Consider the following 19,449-nt stretch of genomic DNA (forward strand, 5'->3'; position numbering starts at 1 on the left):
ATCTTCTGATAAGCTGAAGTGTTGCTTAGAGCTCCCTGCACTGCAACATGCTACTGACTCCAGCACCCTGAGATAGCTATCCTGGATTCTATCAGTCAGTCGCAGAAAAAGACACCTCCCCACAGTCTGCAGTGGAGTTACTAGGATGAGAGAAAGAGAGGCTTCCTGGCTACTTCTACAGCCACTTTCCTGAAAAGCTCAGTGCCAAAATACTGAAGGGGAAAGAGATATAAGGACAGGATGGGTTGGGACAGGACAAGGTAGGACAGGACGGGACAGGACAGGGCAGTTGGGACCACCGGCCATACCTTGGACAGCTCCTCAGTTCACTGCCGCCCGCAAAACCGGGAGTGTCACGCTGGCAGCGATGACCTTGCTACCAGTAATATTTAGAGGGGTGTGGTAAGCACGGGGCACAGGCACAAAGAGAAGGGTATCGTATTGCTCTCCTTTAAGGGCTCGGTCACCTGGTTTCTGCTTACTGTCTCAATTAACTATTGCCCTAATCAAGGCAGGTTGCCTGGCAATATGCAGGAGACAGCTTCACGGAGTAAAGCAAGGAAGTGGAGCACTGTGGGGAAAGGGGCAGGGAGCTTGGAAATAGACATGGCAAAGATAAACAAAAGAGGGTGAGAAGGCTAAAATGGAAGACCGAAAGAGCTGGATGAGAGAAAAGGATAAGGAAGGGAAGATGGGAGAGGAGGCAAGAAAAGTAGGAAATTATGTAGGAGGGAGTGAACAAGACATGAAAATAAGAAAGAAAGAAAGAAAAGGTGTGTAGAAAATGGAGTGATAGAACTGGGACAGTGAAATGTCAAAGAAAATGAGGAAATTAAATGGAAGACACATGAACAAGAGATGTACAAGCATCTGGATAGCATAAAATAAAAGGAGAACATACAAAAACATGTAGCAAGAATATACAGAAATGCATAGACCATATTATGGGCAGTGATACCTGCCCATACCTGGAGCACCACATCCTTCCTCAAATCTCCAAAGCTTACATCTATATCCCAGAACGTATCAAAATTCACTGGTTCAGTCACCAATCCATTAACAGATTAATGGATACCCTTCAGCTCCTCAGAAGGTGTTCATACTTTCTATCCTCTTAACCATGGTCATAATCTTGACATCACAGTGATTAAATATGTAGCATTTTAACCTCTTTAATTAAGATGATAGGTGCAGTCATTGCTTTTAATTTTGCTTTTGCACCATAAATAAACTTGCTGATCATATCTAAGAGTCATAAACAATTTCCATCTGGTATCCAAGATGGCGATATGGTTCATCTGCATATTCATCAAGTGGCATGCACATAAATAAGAAAGTTTTGCTGATTACTTGCCCTACTTCTTCTACTATAGTGAAATTTTTAACCATTAGGATATTCTCAGTGCAGGTCATACTATCTGAACTTCATTCCAATGTGAATGAAAGAAAACATTCCTACACTCTTATTTAATTATTATTATATAAGTGTAGAATTTTACATCACAATGGTAAAAAAACAGGTATATTAAATCCATAAAAAATAGCAGAAATAAATTATTGCCATTAGAGAGATAGATGAGCCCATTCAAAGAACAGTAAAATTAAGTATTAAGCAGTAACAAAAAGATCACTTCCTTCATATATTTTCCCTCTTTTTAGACATGTAATTTGTCATTGGTCACGGTTCCCTATTTATCATCAGAATTTGTATCTGGAAAGCATTCTGCCAAGGCAGGAAGGCAAATAACAGTAATGAAAAACACATGAAAATGACGTTCTACTGAATAAGCGTTTATATCAATGTTCTGTTATCAAAGCGCTTTAAATCCCAAACAAATGAATCCCTCAATCAACATAAATGGACTCTTGGGAAAGATGAAGAAAACTACGCTATTGAATATTCTGATTAATTTGGAATTAAGAAAATATTTGTAAGGCTTTTGCTTCTTTCAAAATCCAACAGTTTGGTTTTTAATTTAAGTTAGATTAAAGGTATAAATAATTCTATTTCAGGGCAATTCTGAGGTACTGCTAAAAACTGGGCAGGGTAACATCCATTTGTCCACAGCAGAAAAAGAGATTTTAAACAATTACTGGTATCTAATTAAGCTGCATATTAATTTGAGATCCTAGTAAGTAAAATGCTGTGAGCTTTTTAAAGTAATATTTCAAAGAATGAATGCCTTGCTTTTCATGGATTTACAGGTGTTTGGGTGAAATAACTTTTGTAGCTCAACAGCAGTTTTTAATAAAGCAAATCACAAAGACTGCCTCAACCTACAATGATCTGTTGCCTCAGGCAATGCACAGCTCCTTGCTCCACAGTTAACTGACAGCTGATTTACCCAGTTGAAAGGTCTGTCTGTCCATGGAAGCCATTTTCTTCCATATTGTTCAAAAGGAGCTTCTCCCCTTTTGTATATCTCACCACCTAATTCATAAAGCTGGAACTCCCTGGGAATGGCAGCTGAAATTTGCTAGGCTACATAGCATCTCGCTTCTCAAATCAATTCAGGTGAACTTTCCTAAGTATCTGTTCTACTTACATTGCTAATGCCACATGTATGCTGATACAAGTATCCATCAAAATTGTTGCCTCCATTTTACTGACATGAAATGAAGTAATGGATAAATTTCCTGGAAATAAAGAATTCTTACAGTTTTAAAGGGACATCATTTACTTGGAGGAATTGATTTTCTTTTAGAAAGTACTGCAGGACAAAATTTTTGTAACTGAAAGCATTCAGAAAAGCAACAACTCTGTTACACATCTGTTTCCTGATGTCCTGAAGGACATCCTGAAGGACTTTCAGCACTTTTCATCTTGTTGGTTTTAGTGCCACACTGCAGAACATTCCTGTATGTAGACATTGCTCTTGTTTGTCACTTGATTGTGTACGTCTATGTTCAATTTAATTTCCATTCTAGATACAGAGTTTGGTAAGGAATAGAAATAAGGCTTCCTGCTTTCTTACCTGTTCCTGTGTGGGTACAATTATACCAAGGCTGACTGGAGAGCCTCTGCTGAGCCACTTTCATATGTCCAAGTCACAAAAGCTTTTTTCTCAGATTTTGAGTTTGTAGAGACATCTTGAGCTATTCTACCAGGTGAAGAAACAGTAATTCCATGTGATTTAATTTAGCATTAAGCTTTTCTGTAATCATTAGACCACAGAGAACTTGGAAAAATTGATTTATTCAGAAATGCTGGGGCAGTTATGAAACAAACAAGGTATAAGTTTCAATTTGATCTGAATGACTGTGGTGGGTTGAACTTGGCTGGACACCAGGTGCCCTCCAAGCCACTCTATTGCTCCCCTCAGCAGGACCGGAGGGGGGGAAGAAAATAAGATGGAAAAAAAAAAAAAAAAGCTTGTGGGTCAAGATAAAGACACTTTAATGAAGCAATAGCAAAAGTTGCATGTGCAGAAGCGAAGGAAAGCAATAGATTTTATTCTCTACTTCCCATCACCAGGCAATGTTTGGATGCTTCCCAGAAAGCAGGGCTTCAGTACGCATAGCAATTGTGCTCTGGAAGACAAACATCATAAATAACGAATGCCCCCCTCTCTTCCTCCTTTCTCTTAGCTTTTATAGGTAAGCAGATGTCATATGATATGGAATATCCCTTTGGTCACTTTGGGTCAGATGTCCTGGCTATGTCCCCTGCCGAGATCTGGCCCACCACCAGACTACTGGTGGTGTAGGGCAGGGAAGGTCGGAGAGACAGCTTCGATGCTGTGCAAGCCCTGCTCAGCAGTAGCCAAAACACTGGTGTGTTATCACTGCCTTTCTAGGCACCAATACAGGCACAGCACTATGAGCACTGCTTTGGGGCTCAGCCAGACCCAATACAATGACTAAGTCATTGAAGAATTTATGTACAAAACATCAAAAAAGGGTTATAATACACATGGATTGGGATCTTGGAAAAATATGGAAAACATCACATTTCATATTACTGAATTATTGACGTACAAATCAATTTTTTTGCAGAATTATTAAAGTTACCAAAGTTGAATTATTTAAAACTATTGAGGGACTTGAGTTTGCCTGGGAAACACTATCTAGATTTCTAAGTTCAGAGCAGGAATCCTGTTTTCATCTTTGTACTCATAAATCCTTGTTTCAATTAAAAAAAAAAATAGAAGTTCTGCGAGCAAATCCATGTATCTAGTCAGGCTACAGGCAGAAGCCAACATGCAGCGTTTAAGCTGCACAAAAAATAAATGAATGGGGGTTTGTATTACATGCTTGCACATAATTACGTGAAACTATGCATTCACCACACTGCAAGGAGGCAAGTGAGCCAGTAGATGCCTTATAATGCATTTTATTATGCACTGGGAAAATTTTATTCTCTTACAGCTCAAATATGGGTGGGTTTTTTGACCTGTGGGGTTTTCCATGCAAATATATAAATAGTAAATCTTCTGGCAGTATGCATCTGTAACTCTGTCTCCAATTGTATAGTATTGGCTTTCCATACAAATTAAGTTGTTTATTTTCATTCCAGAAAGAATAGATCATAACATTCTGTCCTCAACCCTTCCACTTAGGCTAAGTTTACAACTCCATGAAATGATGCTGACCTCATGTAATCAATGCACATATTATACTCAGTATATACACCTACAAAATCAAAGATAAAGACTAATTCCTCTCAAGTTACATGAGTAAAGCTTTTGTCCCTTATTTGGGGCTTTCTTACAGTTCTCTGACTACACAGAAGCCATAAAGATGTCAGGTCTCCCTTTGGAGATGTGCCAGTAGGCAAAGAGACACACTGCAGAGATATAAGGCCAGCAGAACTCTCCACCAGCCAGTCCACAAGGCAGAGGCCTGCAGAAGCTATGGTTACTAGAGCGCTTCAAGTATTTGGCATTCCTGAATGCTTCGACAGGACACTGTGGCAGGCAACAAAGTTAAGGCACAGTTGAGCTACTTCAGTTTATCTTAGAGCCCTAATTTCCCTAGATTTTATATGTAGCCATTTTCTTTCTAGACTGTCAAATTCAGGAACAACCACCCAGGGAAAGCCAGGTGCTAAATGGAAGAACATAAAACTAAAAGCATTCATTAAGTCATCAGATATGTCTAATTCCCTGTTCTTTCCCATTTCTTTTTATCCTACCATTGGCATTTACTGGAGCAGCTACACAGAACAAGAACTTAGTGCCACACCATAGTGAGCTGCACACAGCTCAAGCAGATACACAGCCTCCACTTCTGCTTGCCCTATGACAAAATCATCTTACATTCTCCACACGTTCTGCAAACATAACAAGCTGTTGCAGGACAGTTATCTGGGGACTGAATCTGGGACCATCAGCAATAACTGCCTACTCCCAAATGCTATCTGAAAAATCTGCAGATTTTTGTCGGTATGTACCAGAAGACAGACTGAATTTAGATGCAGAGTTGACAACTTGGAAAGTATATATCCTAATATGCATATGCTCCCAAGCACATGTAGAAACATCTATTTATTAAAGCAGTCCACTTTAAGGAATTAATTATAAGTAACTGACTTTTTCTTTAAAAAAAACAAACACAAGTTACTGAATGAGTACAAACATAGAAAATACCACCCATTTAACTCTCAAGCACATATTGTACAGGCACACCTATAAGCAGAATATGGCCCACATCACTCAAGTTACAGAGAAGCACCTCCATTTTTTTTTGCGGTTTACACCTAATAGTTACAATCCTTAAAACTCAGTGAAAAGTCATAATGGCTTGAATATGTTTAAGATATTCCAGTCAGGGGTAATGAAGAATTGCACCAAGACAAAACACTCCCTTACATGATGGATATCTTCTCATTATTACTGTTGCCATTACTTATGATAATTTTCCTTCAGTTATTAAGCTAACTCATTTGGTCTGTGTTTTATTATTCTTTGCCCTTAGTTTTTGGCAAAGGAAGAAATGGAAGTTTGGTCCAGTGGTTTAAGGCACTGGCAAGACTCAGAAGATACTAATTCAGTTCTCAGCTTCCCTTTAGGCAAACTACCATAGCACAGTTTACCAAATTCGATTGTGTAACTATGCTGAGAAAAGTGTGACTTTTTTATTTCAGGAGCCTTCAAGATAGCTGTATTTTATACTGCAACAAAGTAAGTCTTAAAAGTCTTATAACTAGGATAATGTATTTCTATTTTCCAAGTGAAAAGCCATAAGGAAGATATATTTGTCAATATCACTGAATCCATATTGAGCTCTTGCTAGTCTAACTGTGCCAGGTATGTCTAATCAAAGAGGTATTACAGCAAAGCTAAGGTCTTGTTAAGGTCTTAGTCTTTCATATTTAATTTCCTCAGTTACAAAATAGGAATACGTTTAGGATAAACATCTTAAATTATGAGGTGCTCATTTACTGTGATAAGCTAAATCAGCATTTTAGATGAATAATCATAACACCCCAATACCAAACATGAAATACCAGAGTTCTCTGCTTACCCAGATTGAAAGCAAGCCCAGTGTACTTGTCACTAAAGTCTTTCACCTCCAGTTGACTTTATATACAAGAGTAATCAGTATATTGCAGAGAATTTCAACCCTGTGCCATTGTAAACTACACGGTATTTCCACTGAAGGCAAATTTTAGGTAAGAATAAACAAACTATGAGTGTTATGAGCTCATGTGCTTCTCTGCAGAAGCATAAAGGACATTTTGATTCACTTTAAGGAAATCTCAAAACCAAATTCATGAAGCTAAATTACTTCCTCTAGAACCTGGTGACTGTAACAATGTCATATTATTGCCATATAACAATGTCAACATAGATGTTGTTGAGAAGAATGCAACTGAATATTGCATAATTTTGAATGCCTATCAGCCACTCCACTTTGTGTCCTCTACATAAGCAAAGTACTAAATTTTTATTCTAATATTATTGAAACTCATTCTTAACTGCTCAGTGATATTTTGCTGGCTATATGCAGCTCCTTTTTTATGTAAGGCCTCACTAGCTGCTTTTTCCTGAAATATTTGAAATAATAGAGTAATAGATAAAAGGAGAAAAAACCTTCAGTTATTCCAGAAACCAAAATATCAGCAATTAATGATAATACAGGCAATCGTAACTACTTCTTGAAAAGCATCCCTTTCAGTTTCAAATGCAGGAGCAGCTTATTAGGAAGTGGCAGAAAATATGGGTTTACAGTATTTTCAACAAGTACCAGGGTGTAACACCTCTGTTCAGGATTTGCACTCTGAACTTCAGCAGTATACTTCTGTCAGGCAGAATTCCAGAAGTTTCTACAAACAATGAACTTGTCACATAGAAACAAGTCATTTGATATACAATAAAGATAATATTTAACTGGCTGCATAGGCACTTATTCATTGGGAATGTATAGAAACCAGAGTGCACCCGATTAACTGTGTGCACAACTATGGTCCAGAAGATTACACCTAACATGCACGGGAAGTATTACTGATCTTCATGTGTGTGGCAAATCCACACCCCTGGGAATCACTGCAGCTACTGAACATGTGCAGACAGATGATAAAATATGTGTACAGTAGATTCCATCATATGACAAGAGAAAGATTGCAGTTTGCAACTTTTCATGTCACTGGAGGAAGACCAAGCACTATAGCTTTTAATTATTTGGAGAGCTAAATAGCCACTTCTGCCACTGTCATTTTATGTTCTGTGCTAGAAACTAAACAGAGCATCAGAGCATGTCTAAGAAGCATGCCTATTTGGCATACCTCTGCTATGCAGGCACTATTGCTAGACATAATATTTTAACATCAAGTGCTAAACCCTCAGTTATTTTTATTAATGACTGCACAGTTATATCTTTACCTATATGAAGGAATAATTACTCAGTCACTGTTCCCTTGCTAAAGGTTGTCTGTTTGAATCTACACTCCCCCTGTTAACAAAATTTTCCACATTGAATTTAGCAATGGTTGACTTGAACAGCTTTCTAAGCATGATCACAGAGGGGCTGAAAGCCACCTGACAGCGCTTCAGTCTCACATTACAGAATCAAGATACAAGGTGATTGTACAGCCTCTTTTATTTTTGCCCAAGTATTAATTTTACAAAGAGCATTCTCTCTGTGAATATTCAACTAGTTTTTACAATCAAGTTCTTTCTACTCAACTTATTCATAGATTGGGTTTTTTTCACTTTTAGTTTAATAAAATGATAGACTGATTCTTGTGCCATGCTATTTCTGCATAACATTTATTGATAATGAGATATTTTGCTGCCTGATGATGTAGAATATGTTCAAGGAAAATTTTATACAAATAATAAAATATGCATTCCATTGTTTTCCCTTTTCTGTTAGTTCAGTGATATAATGTTATAATGACAGATGGAACCAGAGTTCTGTGGTGCTATACAGTATAAATAGTTAATGACGATATATATTGAGCACTATGGTGGAACTGCAGTAATGTTTAGCTGACATGATTTCATTCAATTGCCACATTGAATCGAAGCCTTAAGACCTCATAAGTACATAAAAACATTTTTATGTGCATATGTACACACAGGGCAGGTTCTTATGCCTCAGTTTAAAAAACTAACGGTGAAAATGAGTATTTAATGGTGAGGAACAGTAGTTTTCTCCAGTCCTGAGGCCACCTAATTTGTGTCCTTGACAACAAAAAAGCACTATGATTATATACTTCCAAATTAATGTTGGGCTTCAATATTGTTCAATATTGCAAAAATAAAATATTTTTGTCTCTTGTGAATTTGGAACATCTAAGAACACTAAAAAATACATATTTTAGTATTGTAGACATTTTTCCTACCACCTCCTATGAATAAGCCACCATCTTGTGTTTTTACCATTCAATTGACAAATTTCCTTCTCAAAGCCATGCACACAGTCTTGTTCACAGAATCTGAAGCATACATTTTTCATTAATTTTGTGTCCATGCATATTAATTTAAGAAAAAAAAATGAGAAGGAGGTTATTTAGGTTAGAAAAACATGACAACAGAGTCTTGGAAATGGCAAAACTAAGTTCAGAAGCAAATATGTGCAGTGGTTAGAAAGGGATAGATTAATATCAACAGAATATTGTAGCAGTACTCCTCAAAATGTCAGACATGTATATCAGCCCTTTTCTGACATGGTATTTCATACAGATTGCAGGGCAAACAGGATTCCTGCTGGGACTTCTGTATTTGCATTTAGACAAATGGGTGCTACTTTAATTGCATGGCTGCAGTTTCTCACTCGACCTCTGCCTCAGCTCATGCACCAAATGGCTGATATTTAATTAGCTGGTGATAAGTAACTTGCCCAGATTCAAGCAAAATCTCTGTGACAGGTCACCACATAAAAACCCTGATTTGTGCCTTACTGATATTTACACAAAGTTACTTTAAAGAGCCATTGATATCCCAGCAACAGTCTGGGGTTTTCACATTCTGATGTTTTCATGCCGCCATGCCTGTAACTAATATATGTATATGTATATGTAAATGTAAATGTAAATACATATATCCAGATGTATGCAGGTAACTAAGAATATGCAGTTAACACCATCAAAATAAAAGCATATTTGTCGTAATACATAGCAAACATAAATGCAGTTTCACATATTCCACATCAGCCAGCCACAAGGCAGCTTCACTAAAAAGCCACATAACCGCTCAGCCTGGTGTTAAATCTGACTTAAGGAGAAGCAGTCCATACAAACCACAGTCCAGCCTTACGCTTCCACAGCCGCATAGCTTGCAACGCAAAACTTGCCTAACGCCAGAAGGCACAGGCATGTATATCTGCAAGATACTATGTAAATGTGTTTATAAGTAGTATGTAAAGCCAGAGATTCAGAAGAATGATCCTAGCATGACTCATGCAAAACATTTTCTAGACCAAACACTGCAGTGTAAAAGGCAGCAGGAAAGCCAGGAATCATTCAGAGTCATCTGCTACTTTAAAGCTGTGACCTATATCTAGTAGCTACAGAAAAGACATTAGAAGACATAGTTTTACAGCAACAGGAGATTATTAGGCATAGTGGAGAAAAAATTGCTTGATGCAATTACAACTTCAAAGCAGAATTTAACTCTCCCATCTGCACTGTGGATCCCTATTGTATGTTTTGAACTTGTTCCACTATGAATCTCCTCCCAGTGCTGTCACATGCCATCTATCCAAGAGTGCTATGTGCAGCTCACATGGGAGCTACAGATGGGTCAGAAGAAAAATTTGCCCTAATGTGAAAAAGTAAGGAAAAAATAAACTTGTACTTGAGAAAAGCTAATGCAAATCTTAATAACTAAGCGGATGCCTTTGATATCATTCAACTATCCAATTTTGCTGTATACTATCATTTCTTCCTTTCATTACACTAGACAGGTTTATATGTAAGGTACCTTTTTAGGATGCTAGAAAAGATGTCCTTTTGTCTGACATGAACTTTGTCCTGGGAGCCACCATTTTCTTTTCTCCAGGTAACAGACTGTATTAAGTAGTTGCACCAAAGATTAGAAAGCCTGTTCATGAAATATTTGTAAAAATGTGTCTGTCTTATGACAACAATAATCTTTTAAATACATGATTGTAAAACAAGCTATGCCCTCTCACTTGCTCAGGGCAGATTTTCTTATGGAATAACATGTGAATTCAGTACACACAACAAATTCCCCCAACCAGACACTTTCCTGAGGGACTGGGGGAAAAAAGAATAATATATATACATACACACACACACTGCTGCACTTCTGAAAGCTGATATGGCAAGCAACGCAGAACAAAAATCATCTGTCAGTTCCACACAGCATAGCCCAGATCCCATATGCCACTCTTTCTCCAGAAGAGGATTTCTGTTTTAATATGCTGAGTTCACATCATCTGTTCCAGGATCGGTGGGCAAAACAAAACAAAAAAATCCATCTATATAATAGGAAAGAGTTAACTGATCCATGCACACAGTCCCAGAAATTACCTTTGTGCAGGGAAATTGTGTGGACACCAGGGGAAAGCAGGTTTTCTTAGGCTACTAAGCAATGGTAACTGCTACTGCAGCTGCTGCTGCATCCTCTGGCCAAACTTCTGCTTGCTACAGCCCTCCGGAGCCATGTCTGACCAGTGGATCTGCACAGCCACAGACCCAGCAGCTCTCAACCATTTCTAATTCTTTCCCAAATTATCTCATCCTGCTTTGGCAAGAGGGTTTATTCAGTCATATAGCACAGGTCCCTGCTTATGCAGTGTGCTTTCTGTTCCCATGGAAGCAGTGAAACCACAGCCATTGACTCTGTTCAGCACTTACCAAAACCTGGGAATAAAGGCAGATTTTGCTACAAAGGAGAGAGAGCACCTGGATAAGGAGATGATGAGCTGCAGTCACGTTTTATACAGTGCAACTTTGCCAACACACTAGACTATGCTGGAAAATAATTTCAAATTATGTTTCTAATAACTGTGCCAGCTACTGTCTGCCTGACAAGTGCAAAAAAAAGGGGCTTTTTTTGCTAAACTAAAGAAGCTCCACTGATAATACTTCTTTAGCAGGGGCAAGGTTTTGTGTCAAACTGAGGTCTTAAAATTCAGCTTGGAATCACCAGGACCACCCACTGGATGGCTATGTTTTCTTTTTGTTGAAGGCAGAATGCATCTCATTTCTTAAATCTTATTCCAGATGAGTCAGAAGAGGCCTATACTCCAGATCTATGAACTTTATTTTTTAGTCCCCCAAGTTCTTTAAATTTTTCCATTAACTCCATTGTTTTTGCTGAAGTAAAGCATAAACAAACAGTTCTATGCTTTATGCTGACACATTCCTATGACACTTCCCTGTTACAGAGATTGCTTCAAGGTAGGTAAAAAAAGCTGCCAGCATTAGTGCAGGTCTTGTACACATGACCATCCTGCACATAGATAATAGGCATTTTTAAGTCAGGCATCACCACACTTCCCTGTAAGACTATCTTGATTGAAATGGACAGGAGGTGTTTTCCGAATTTTTTACCACCAATGCATTTTCCTTCGTGAGATCATATAGATGATAATCATTGTGGCGAGTTGACCTTGGCTGGATGCCAGGTGTCCACCAAAGTTGCTCCATCACTCCCTTCCTCAGCTGGACAGGGGAGAGAAAATATAAGAAAAGGCTCCCGGGTCAAGATAAGGACAGGGAGTTCACTCCACCAATTACTGTCATGGGCAAAATAGACTACTCAACTTGGGGAAATCATTTTAATTTGTTACCAATCAAATAGAGTAGGACAATGAGAAATAAAACCAAATTTTCAACTAACTTCCCACCACCACTCTCTCCTTCCTAGGCTTAACTTTACTCCCAAACACTCTACTTCCTCCCCCAAGGGCACAGAGGGACAGAAATTGTGGATTGCAGTCAGTTCATCACACATTGCTGCCTCTCTTTCCTCCTCAGAGGAGTAGGACTCACACTCTGCCCCTGCTCACACTGCTCCAGTATGGGGTCCCACACATGGAAGAAAGTCCTCCATGAAATTCTCCAATGTGAGTCTTTCTCACAGGCTACAGTTCTTCACAAACTGCTCCAGCATGGGTCCCTTCCACAGGGTTCAATCCTTCAGAAACGGACTGCCCCTGCGTGAGTCCCCTACAAGGCCACAAGCCCTGCCAGAAAACCTGCTCCAGCTTGGTCTCTTCTTTCCATGGGTCTACTGGTACTGCCAGGACCCTGCTCCAGTGTGGGCTTCCCACAAGGTCACAGCCTCCTTTGGGCATCTGTCTGCTTCAGTGTGGGGTCCTACACAAGCTGAAGGTGGATACCTGCTCTACTGTTAACCTCCATGGGCTACAGGGGCACAGCAGGCCTCACCATGTTCTTCACCACGGGCTGCAGGGGAATCTCTGCTCCAGCACCTGGAGCGCCTCCTCACCCTCCTGCTTCACTGACCTTGGTGCCTGCAGAGTTGCTTCTCTCACATATTCGCGCTCCTCTATCTGGCTGAAGTTGCCAGGTGTCCCCCCTCAAATATCTTATCACAGAGAAACTACCATCCTCATTGATGGGCTCGGCTTTGGCCAGCAGCGGGTCCATCTTGGAGCCGTCTGGCATTGACTCTATGGGACACAAGGGAAGCTTCTAGCAGCTTCTCATAGAAGCCACCCCTGTAGCCCCACCACCACCAAAACCTTCCACGCAAACCCAATACACACCTTTACACAAAATTCATTTCACACTGGTATATCAACATTAGGGATATTTAATAGGGCTATAAATGTATGCTATACCCATTTGAAGGCTGCTTATACTTCTAGAGCAATTCAATGAGATTTTATGTAAATGTAAAACAATCCCATAATTTCTAATAACTAACTGTCAAAAGAGGTGAATACAACAGCACTGAGGGGGGACTTATGTGTTACCAGGTGTTAATATATATATATGAATCCTTTAGTCCAAAAGCCATATCATTACACTCAGGAGGGGATTTTTCTCTTTTTCCATCAATATTCACATTCTTGAAAGAGGACACACAGGAACCTTAAGAGAGCCTTGAGAAGACGAGAAGAAATATTCTTACTCCATTATGTGAGTTCAGGACATAAGGGCCAAATGACTGCAACCCTCTCTGGACACTGCAAGATGAAGAGAGATACAGAGCCTCGACACAGAGTCTGCCAGGTGCTACCCTCTGAGTCTCAGGCAGGGTAAGCTGGAAGCTAGGAGCACATCACTGGCAGCACAGCAAGGGTAAAATGATGAAGTGACACCTTCACTGTACCTTGGTTACCTACTCCCGAGAAAGTGCTTGCTATAGTTGAGTCTCAACAGAGAACAAATGAAAGTCCAGAGAGAAGGTTGGGAAATGCAGCCTAGCCATGTCCCTACTTGCCCATCAGTATCACCTTTAGACTAATGCAAGGCAGACCTACCACACTCTGGGACCCAGCCACTGATGATCCTTTTCCTCCTCAATTTGATTAGATAAAGGGCAGGAGTTCTGGTCAAGGTCTGTCACTGGCAAAAAAGTAATTGCTTCACTCCCAGAAATACTCGTGGCCACCTCTGCTGCCTGGAGCCCCCCAACCTCCCTTTCACAGGGGTACTAATGAGTTCCCCATTCCCCTGAGTGAGCAGAAACCCTGGAAATCTTTCTTAACAGGGTTAGGTCAAGACTATGTATTGGTGTGGCAACACTTGCAACCTGTTGCAGCTCTGGAAAGTCTTTTTCAATAATTTGGAGTCAGACTACTGATTTGCCTTCCACAGAGTATGATTTTGCTTTTACCCTCTTATGAAACTTCTTTCCCTGCCTGCTCAGTGCAGAGCATGGAGTGGCACATCCTCTACGAGTAAATGAAAGGAGAACAGCTAGTCAACAAAAGGGGCTGATGAGAATCTTCACCTTCGTTGCCATAGGACCCTGGCTACAGCAGCCAAATTACTAGCGACCATCTGAACAAGAACAGCACATTATTTCCCATTTTCCTCCCCAAAAGGAGGGACAGAAAATAAACAATGACTCTTTGAGTCACACTCTGCTCCTTGAACATTAAAGCTGAACACCGCAATGCAAGAATAATCTTACAGGCACAGGACAACCTTTGCAGACATCATTAACGTGCTACAAAAGAATGAAAATACTATCCCATACAGAGAACTTCTGCAGGACTTATCCAGGGTACCTGTCATTGACATCAACAGGAGCTTGCCTGAGAAAAGGCTGCTAACTGATCCATAAATAGAATCTCAAAGTAACACATTTCACCATGGAAACAACTGTTCAGGTTAATTCTGTTCCCTTTAAGATTGTAGCAGGACCTGCACCAGATACCTCACAGACTGGAGAAATCATGCCTTATTATTGCACACGGGGTTGAAAAGCTCAGTTTTGCTCAGTCCCAGCCACACGCCCTCTGACTAGTGTGGAGGCTGGGGTGAGCTGTCCTTAGCAATTTCATCTCCAAAAGAGTACACCTGCAAGAAAACATGGGCCATACAGGAATGCTGCTCCCTAGGGCCATTCCACTTCCCTGTTTCGGAGAACGATTTCCCAGAAACACGACAAAAGCCCCCAGCTCCCCATGGCGCATCTTGTACGCCCTCGCGCCTGCAGGGACCCTGTTCAGGTGGCTCGGGCCCGTAGGGGTACATCCTCAGCCGGCTTGCAGCAGCCACGGCTTCCCTCGGGCAGAGCGCGCCGCCCCGGGGCTCCCCCTCGTCCCCGGTTGCACCGACCGTCCGCGAAGCCCCGGCGCGAAGGAGTTAAGGCGGCCGGGACCCCCGCCGCCCGCACCGCCGGGGCCGGGCGCCTTCCCCCCGCCGCCGAGCGGCTCCTGACGTCAGCCGCGCACGGCGCAGGGACGCGCTAGCGGGCGGCGCGGGGCTCGGCGCGGCGGCGGCGGAGGAGAGCCGCGGCGGGCGGCTGCGACGGCCGGGGGAGCGCGGGGCCGCCGCCCGCAGCCCCCGCCAGCATGTCCGCCAAGGAGCGGCAGAAGGGCAAAGTGACCAAGGACAGCGTCACCCTCCTGCCCTGCTTCTACTTCGTGGAGGTGAGTGGCCGCCCCGGCGAGCGGGGCCCTGGGGAGCGGGCGCGGTGGCGGCGGGGCGGGCGGCGGGCGCGGGGAGCGGCGCCCCTCGGAGCCTTGCCGCGGGGAGCGCCGCCGTCCCCGCGCAGGGGGAGCTCGCCTCGGCGCTGGTGCCGCACCGCCTGATGCAGAATCCCTACGTGATGCTCTCTGCCTCACCGCAGTCGGCATCGAAGCCCCCGTAAGGCGCAGGCACAAGTTAACCTCTTTGCAGTCTTTGCAAGCGGGAATTATTTCTAAGAATCGCTCAGAAAATGAAAGGGTTGCTCAACTAAATCCTGCGGTGTGCACAGGAACCTCTCGGGAGGAAGACATGTTTCAAGGAGGGCTGGCTTCTAGGCAAACGCCGCTCGCACTGCTTTGGTGGAATAAAAATCACCTTTGTAAGGAAATGCTTAGGAAAATATAAATGTTCTCAGAATGATAATCAGTGGTATGTTTTTACTGACTCCTGGATTATGTGCTTCTTCTAACAGAGCTAAAAATGTCCATTTTGAAAATGGAATTGTGTTCTCTGCACATCTTAAAGAGCAAAACCTGCTATGGCTGCTGAGCTGGTAGCAGGTGGAGTTGCAGAGGCTCTAGCTGCTTGGTGTGTCACTTGGAGGCATTTAACCCCCCTGGAAAGTACAGTCGCTTAGGTACCTCTATGAGAGCATGAGTAGGCACAGCTTAAGCTTAAGGAAATGGGTGTGATGTGACTTGGTTTAATGGCACAGCAGTAAGAGGGAGGTAAAAATGTTTTACGGATTGAACAAAGTGTTTCAGGTGACCCCACTCACAGGGGAAGTGACAGGCATTTTGAAGCACCATGTAACTTACCTCAGAGAGAGACTGAAAATAACATGAAGAACTTAATGGTAAAATATGGTGTGAGTTAATTATAACCGGTATGCTAAATAAAAGCATAAAAATACATATAATACTCTATGTATAAAGTATTAAAATATAAACATTTTGTAAAACAGAAACCAAAAATTATTTTCTTTCAGGTGCACTTGAAGGGCTGTGGAGGTTCTCTAGGAGGTAGAAGGAGTTGGGCTGAGAAGGGATTTTAGGTAACGGTGGAGTGGGTCTGTCCCCTGCACTCCCTAAGCACCTGGACATGGTCAGGAGCTAACCCAAAGCAAGCTGCACCAACTGGAAAGCTTTGCAGAGGCTGGTTATACGGAAGCATCAGACACATCCTATCAATGTATTCAGGCCTGCTCAAGAAAAGCCCTTTGATGGAAGGCACTGGCTGAGCCATATATCTTACATTAGCTTTGCCCACGAGGGAGAGGTCAAGCTTGGAGAAGCCCTTAAACAAAGGTAGAGGCTTCCTCACTTTCTGTTCTATCTTTGTTGCTTTGGGAATCCAAACAGGAAGGGAGATTGGTGGACCTCAGCTTGGGCATAACTAATGCAGGGGACAAGGTGGAGATCCTGCAAGACACAAGAGCTGTGCTGTTTGGTAGGCCGTGCTTTGGCCTGCAGTAAGATGGGATGAAGTAATGTGTGCCTGCTACTCAAAAGAGTGGCCTTCTATAATATTAATTGCATACTTGTAGCTCCCCTAGAAGCCCCCTGTAGCTGTTCCAAGGAATAAGGCAAAGGGTTCTGAGAGCAGTGAAGAACTTAGACTGAGCTCTGTGTACAGTTGCCACATGAAGCAGGAGAGTTCTCCACTCTGTTGTGGACTCTTGCAACCTTCAGCAAGTCATTTACAGCTAGATCTAAAAAAGGGTGAGATCTTTTCAGCACCCAGCTGTGCTGAGAGGATGTAAGAGTCCCTGTTTAACAGAATGGTCTCCGAATGAGCTTTCAGGCCTTCTATGTTATTCAGTCAGAGGAGCAGAGTCTAGAGCCTGTGCAAGCCCTTTTACCCCAGGAGTGGGTTCCAATTATGGAACTGCATACTTACAGTCCCTCTTGAACTGATGATCATGTAGGTATTCAGTACAAGTAAAAGCAATATCAAAGAGAAAAAAACTGACTGCAATACACCTGAGCCTAAACATTGATTAGGAAGCTCTTCACTGATTTATCAGCCATCTTCCATTACACAGAAGGAGGATTTTAAACCGTTTCCCACATTTTAGTTGAGTATACAAATCACTTGAGTGAAGGGGTGACAACAATTCATATGATATTTAGAAAGAAACATTTAGCTTGTGTTACTTGTGTACACCCACCCTGCTTTTACCCACACTAATTCTAATCAGACTAATGAGAATGCCTTTCTAGAGCTTTGTATCACAGGCAGATGCCAGCACTTCAACAGCATGAGAAAAAGAACATGATGGCTTAGATTATTCTGTTCTGATTGGCTGAAGGAGAACCAAAGATTGAGTTGTACCTCATAAAGTGGGATTTAATCAAAAGTAATTTAATTGCAATGAGAAGTTCACGAGTGTAAGGTAGAGAAGTCATCCATTATTGTTGACTGGCATTACTACATAATATGGATTTCCTTTGTAAGCAGGAGGTAAGCTCCTAATGTGATCCAATAGCCAACTACTTAAAAACAAAACTCACTCAATTTAATTAAGGCTCTCTGAATTTTAAAGCTTTTACTTTTGTGAATGGTAGTTGAATGGATGATGGGAAACAGGCTTTCAACCTCTCCCATCTGAATGCTGTCAATTTTTTAATGTATGTTTTTAGTTCTGCCACGCATTTGCTTTAATTTTCTCGGTCCCATTCATAGCAGACAGTCCCTCCCCACCCTGAATTGCAACAAAAAAAGCATGGCATGTTGAGTTTGTACCTTCAAACAAAAAAATTAGGGTTTGCTGTCATCCGCTTTGTATCACGACCTAGGTGGTCTAGGCCAAAGGGAAAGCAGATTGTTTAGAAAATACATTAGAAAAAAAGTGCTGTTTTTTCTCTCAAACACTAGACAAAAGGAAAGACATGGAAAAAAAGTTGTTGGATCAAGGAGGAAGTCAAAATTCCAAAGCAGTAGGAAAGGGATTTGTTTGTATTATACAAATGAAATACATTATACAGTTAGAGTGAAAAAAATATCTGTAATAACTAATAAAATTCAGGCAGAAGAACAAGTAAAGACAGATTCTCTGCTTCAGAAGGACTTTATCTTTAGAAATAGTAGCAAAAAAATACAATTCTGACACTGAGGGTTTTCTGCTATTAAGACCCTTAAGAATGTGTTACGAATGAGACCAACTCCTGCAAACAAATGTGTTTGGTGGCAGCAACTTTCAGGATTGGGTAAAATATGAGTATGTAGAATGTATGCAGGCCAACTGATGGTTATTTCAAAGGAAATACTCTGGGCCTGATTTTGGTTTCAGTCTAATTTAAGATTTCTGACAATATCCCTTGTACAGTCAATTTTTTTTTCCTTATATTGCCTTCTAGACTCTTGTGTGTGATGCATGCATACGGATACAGGTAGATTCTTTTTTCTACATTTTCCTGAGCACAGTCAGGAATTAATCACACTGGAATTGTTTGGAAGCATTTCTTTGAGTACTGGAAGACCACTTATTTTTCTTATTTCCCCAAGGAGCTGGAATTCTCACCAGCAGAAAGCACAAAGATCTGTTATCATTGTAGGACTCCAGGCTGCAAAACACAGGAGGTCATCAGCTTCCACTGAAACAAGTGGATGCAGAGAACGTTCACTGTGTTTCAGCACCAGATGCTTTGTTTCCTTTTGTTTCTAACATACACCTACATAGCTAGGTTTGAACTGTCAAATGTTTGTACACATCATTTGGTAGCTCAGTGCCACTTTTCTGTCACATCTGTAATTTTTTTCAGCTATTCAGTCATGCATGACCCACCACATTTAAGTTATACACTTTGTGACCTGCTAGTCATGTATAGTTGTGACTGCAAGAGACATGAAAAGCCAAGGGAGTGTAGCAATTATGAGTAAGAGTAGCAGCAGAGTAGGCTATGGGGTTAAATCTTTGTTCC

At 41.3% G+C, this 19,449-nt stretch overlaps 2 protein-coding genes across 2 annotated transcripts in view; one reads left to right on the forward strand and one right to left on the reverse strand.

Annotated features, from left to right (window-relative positions):
* PLPPR5 (phospholipid phosphatase related 5) overlaps nt 1-19,449 on the reverse strand; it is a 262,285-nt gene that overhangs the window by 93,112 nt on the left and 149,724 nt on the right. Inside the window, exon 4 of the mRNA XM_080407158.1 lies at nt 1-3,101. This exon is cut by the window's left edge and continues 27,489 nt beyond it. The gene's annotated coding sequence lies outside the window, so the exon portion shown is untranslated. The remainder of the gene's footprint in view (nt 3,102-19,449) is intronic.
* The window catches only part of PLPPR4 (phospholipid phosphatase related 4), a 59,681-nt gene continuing 43,568 nt past the window's right edge, over nt 3,337-19,449 (forward strand). The window contains exon 1 of the mRNA XM_080407077.1: nt 3,337-15,486. Within this exon, the coding sequence (XP_080263203.1) occupies nt 15,409-15,486 (78 nt within the window). The 5' untranslated portion in view covers nt 3,337-15,408. The remainder of the gene's footprint in view (nt 15,487-19,449) is intronic.

This window comes from Falco punctatus, assembly GCF_963210335.1.
Source record: "Falco punctatus genome assembly, chromosome: 11".
NCBI classification, from domain to species: domain Eukaryota; kingdom Metazoa; phylum Chordata; class Aves; order Falconiformes; family Falconidae; genus Falco; species Falco punctatus.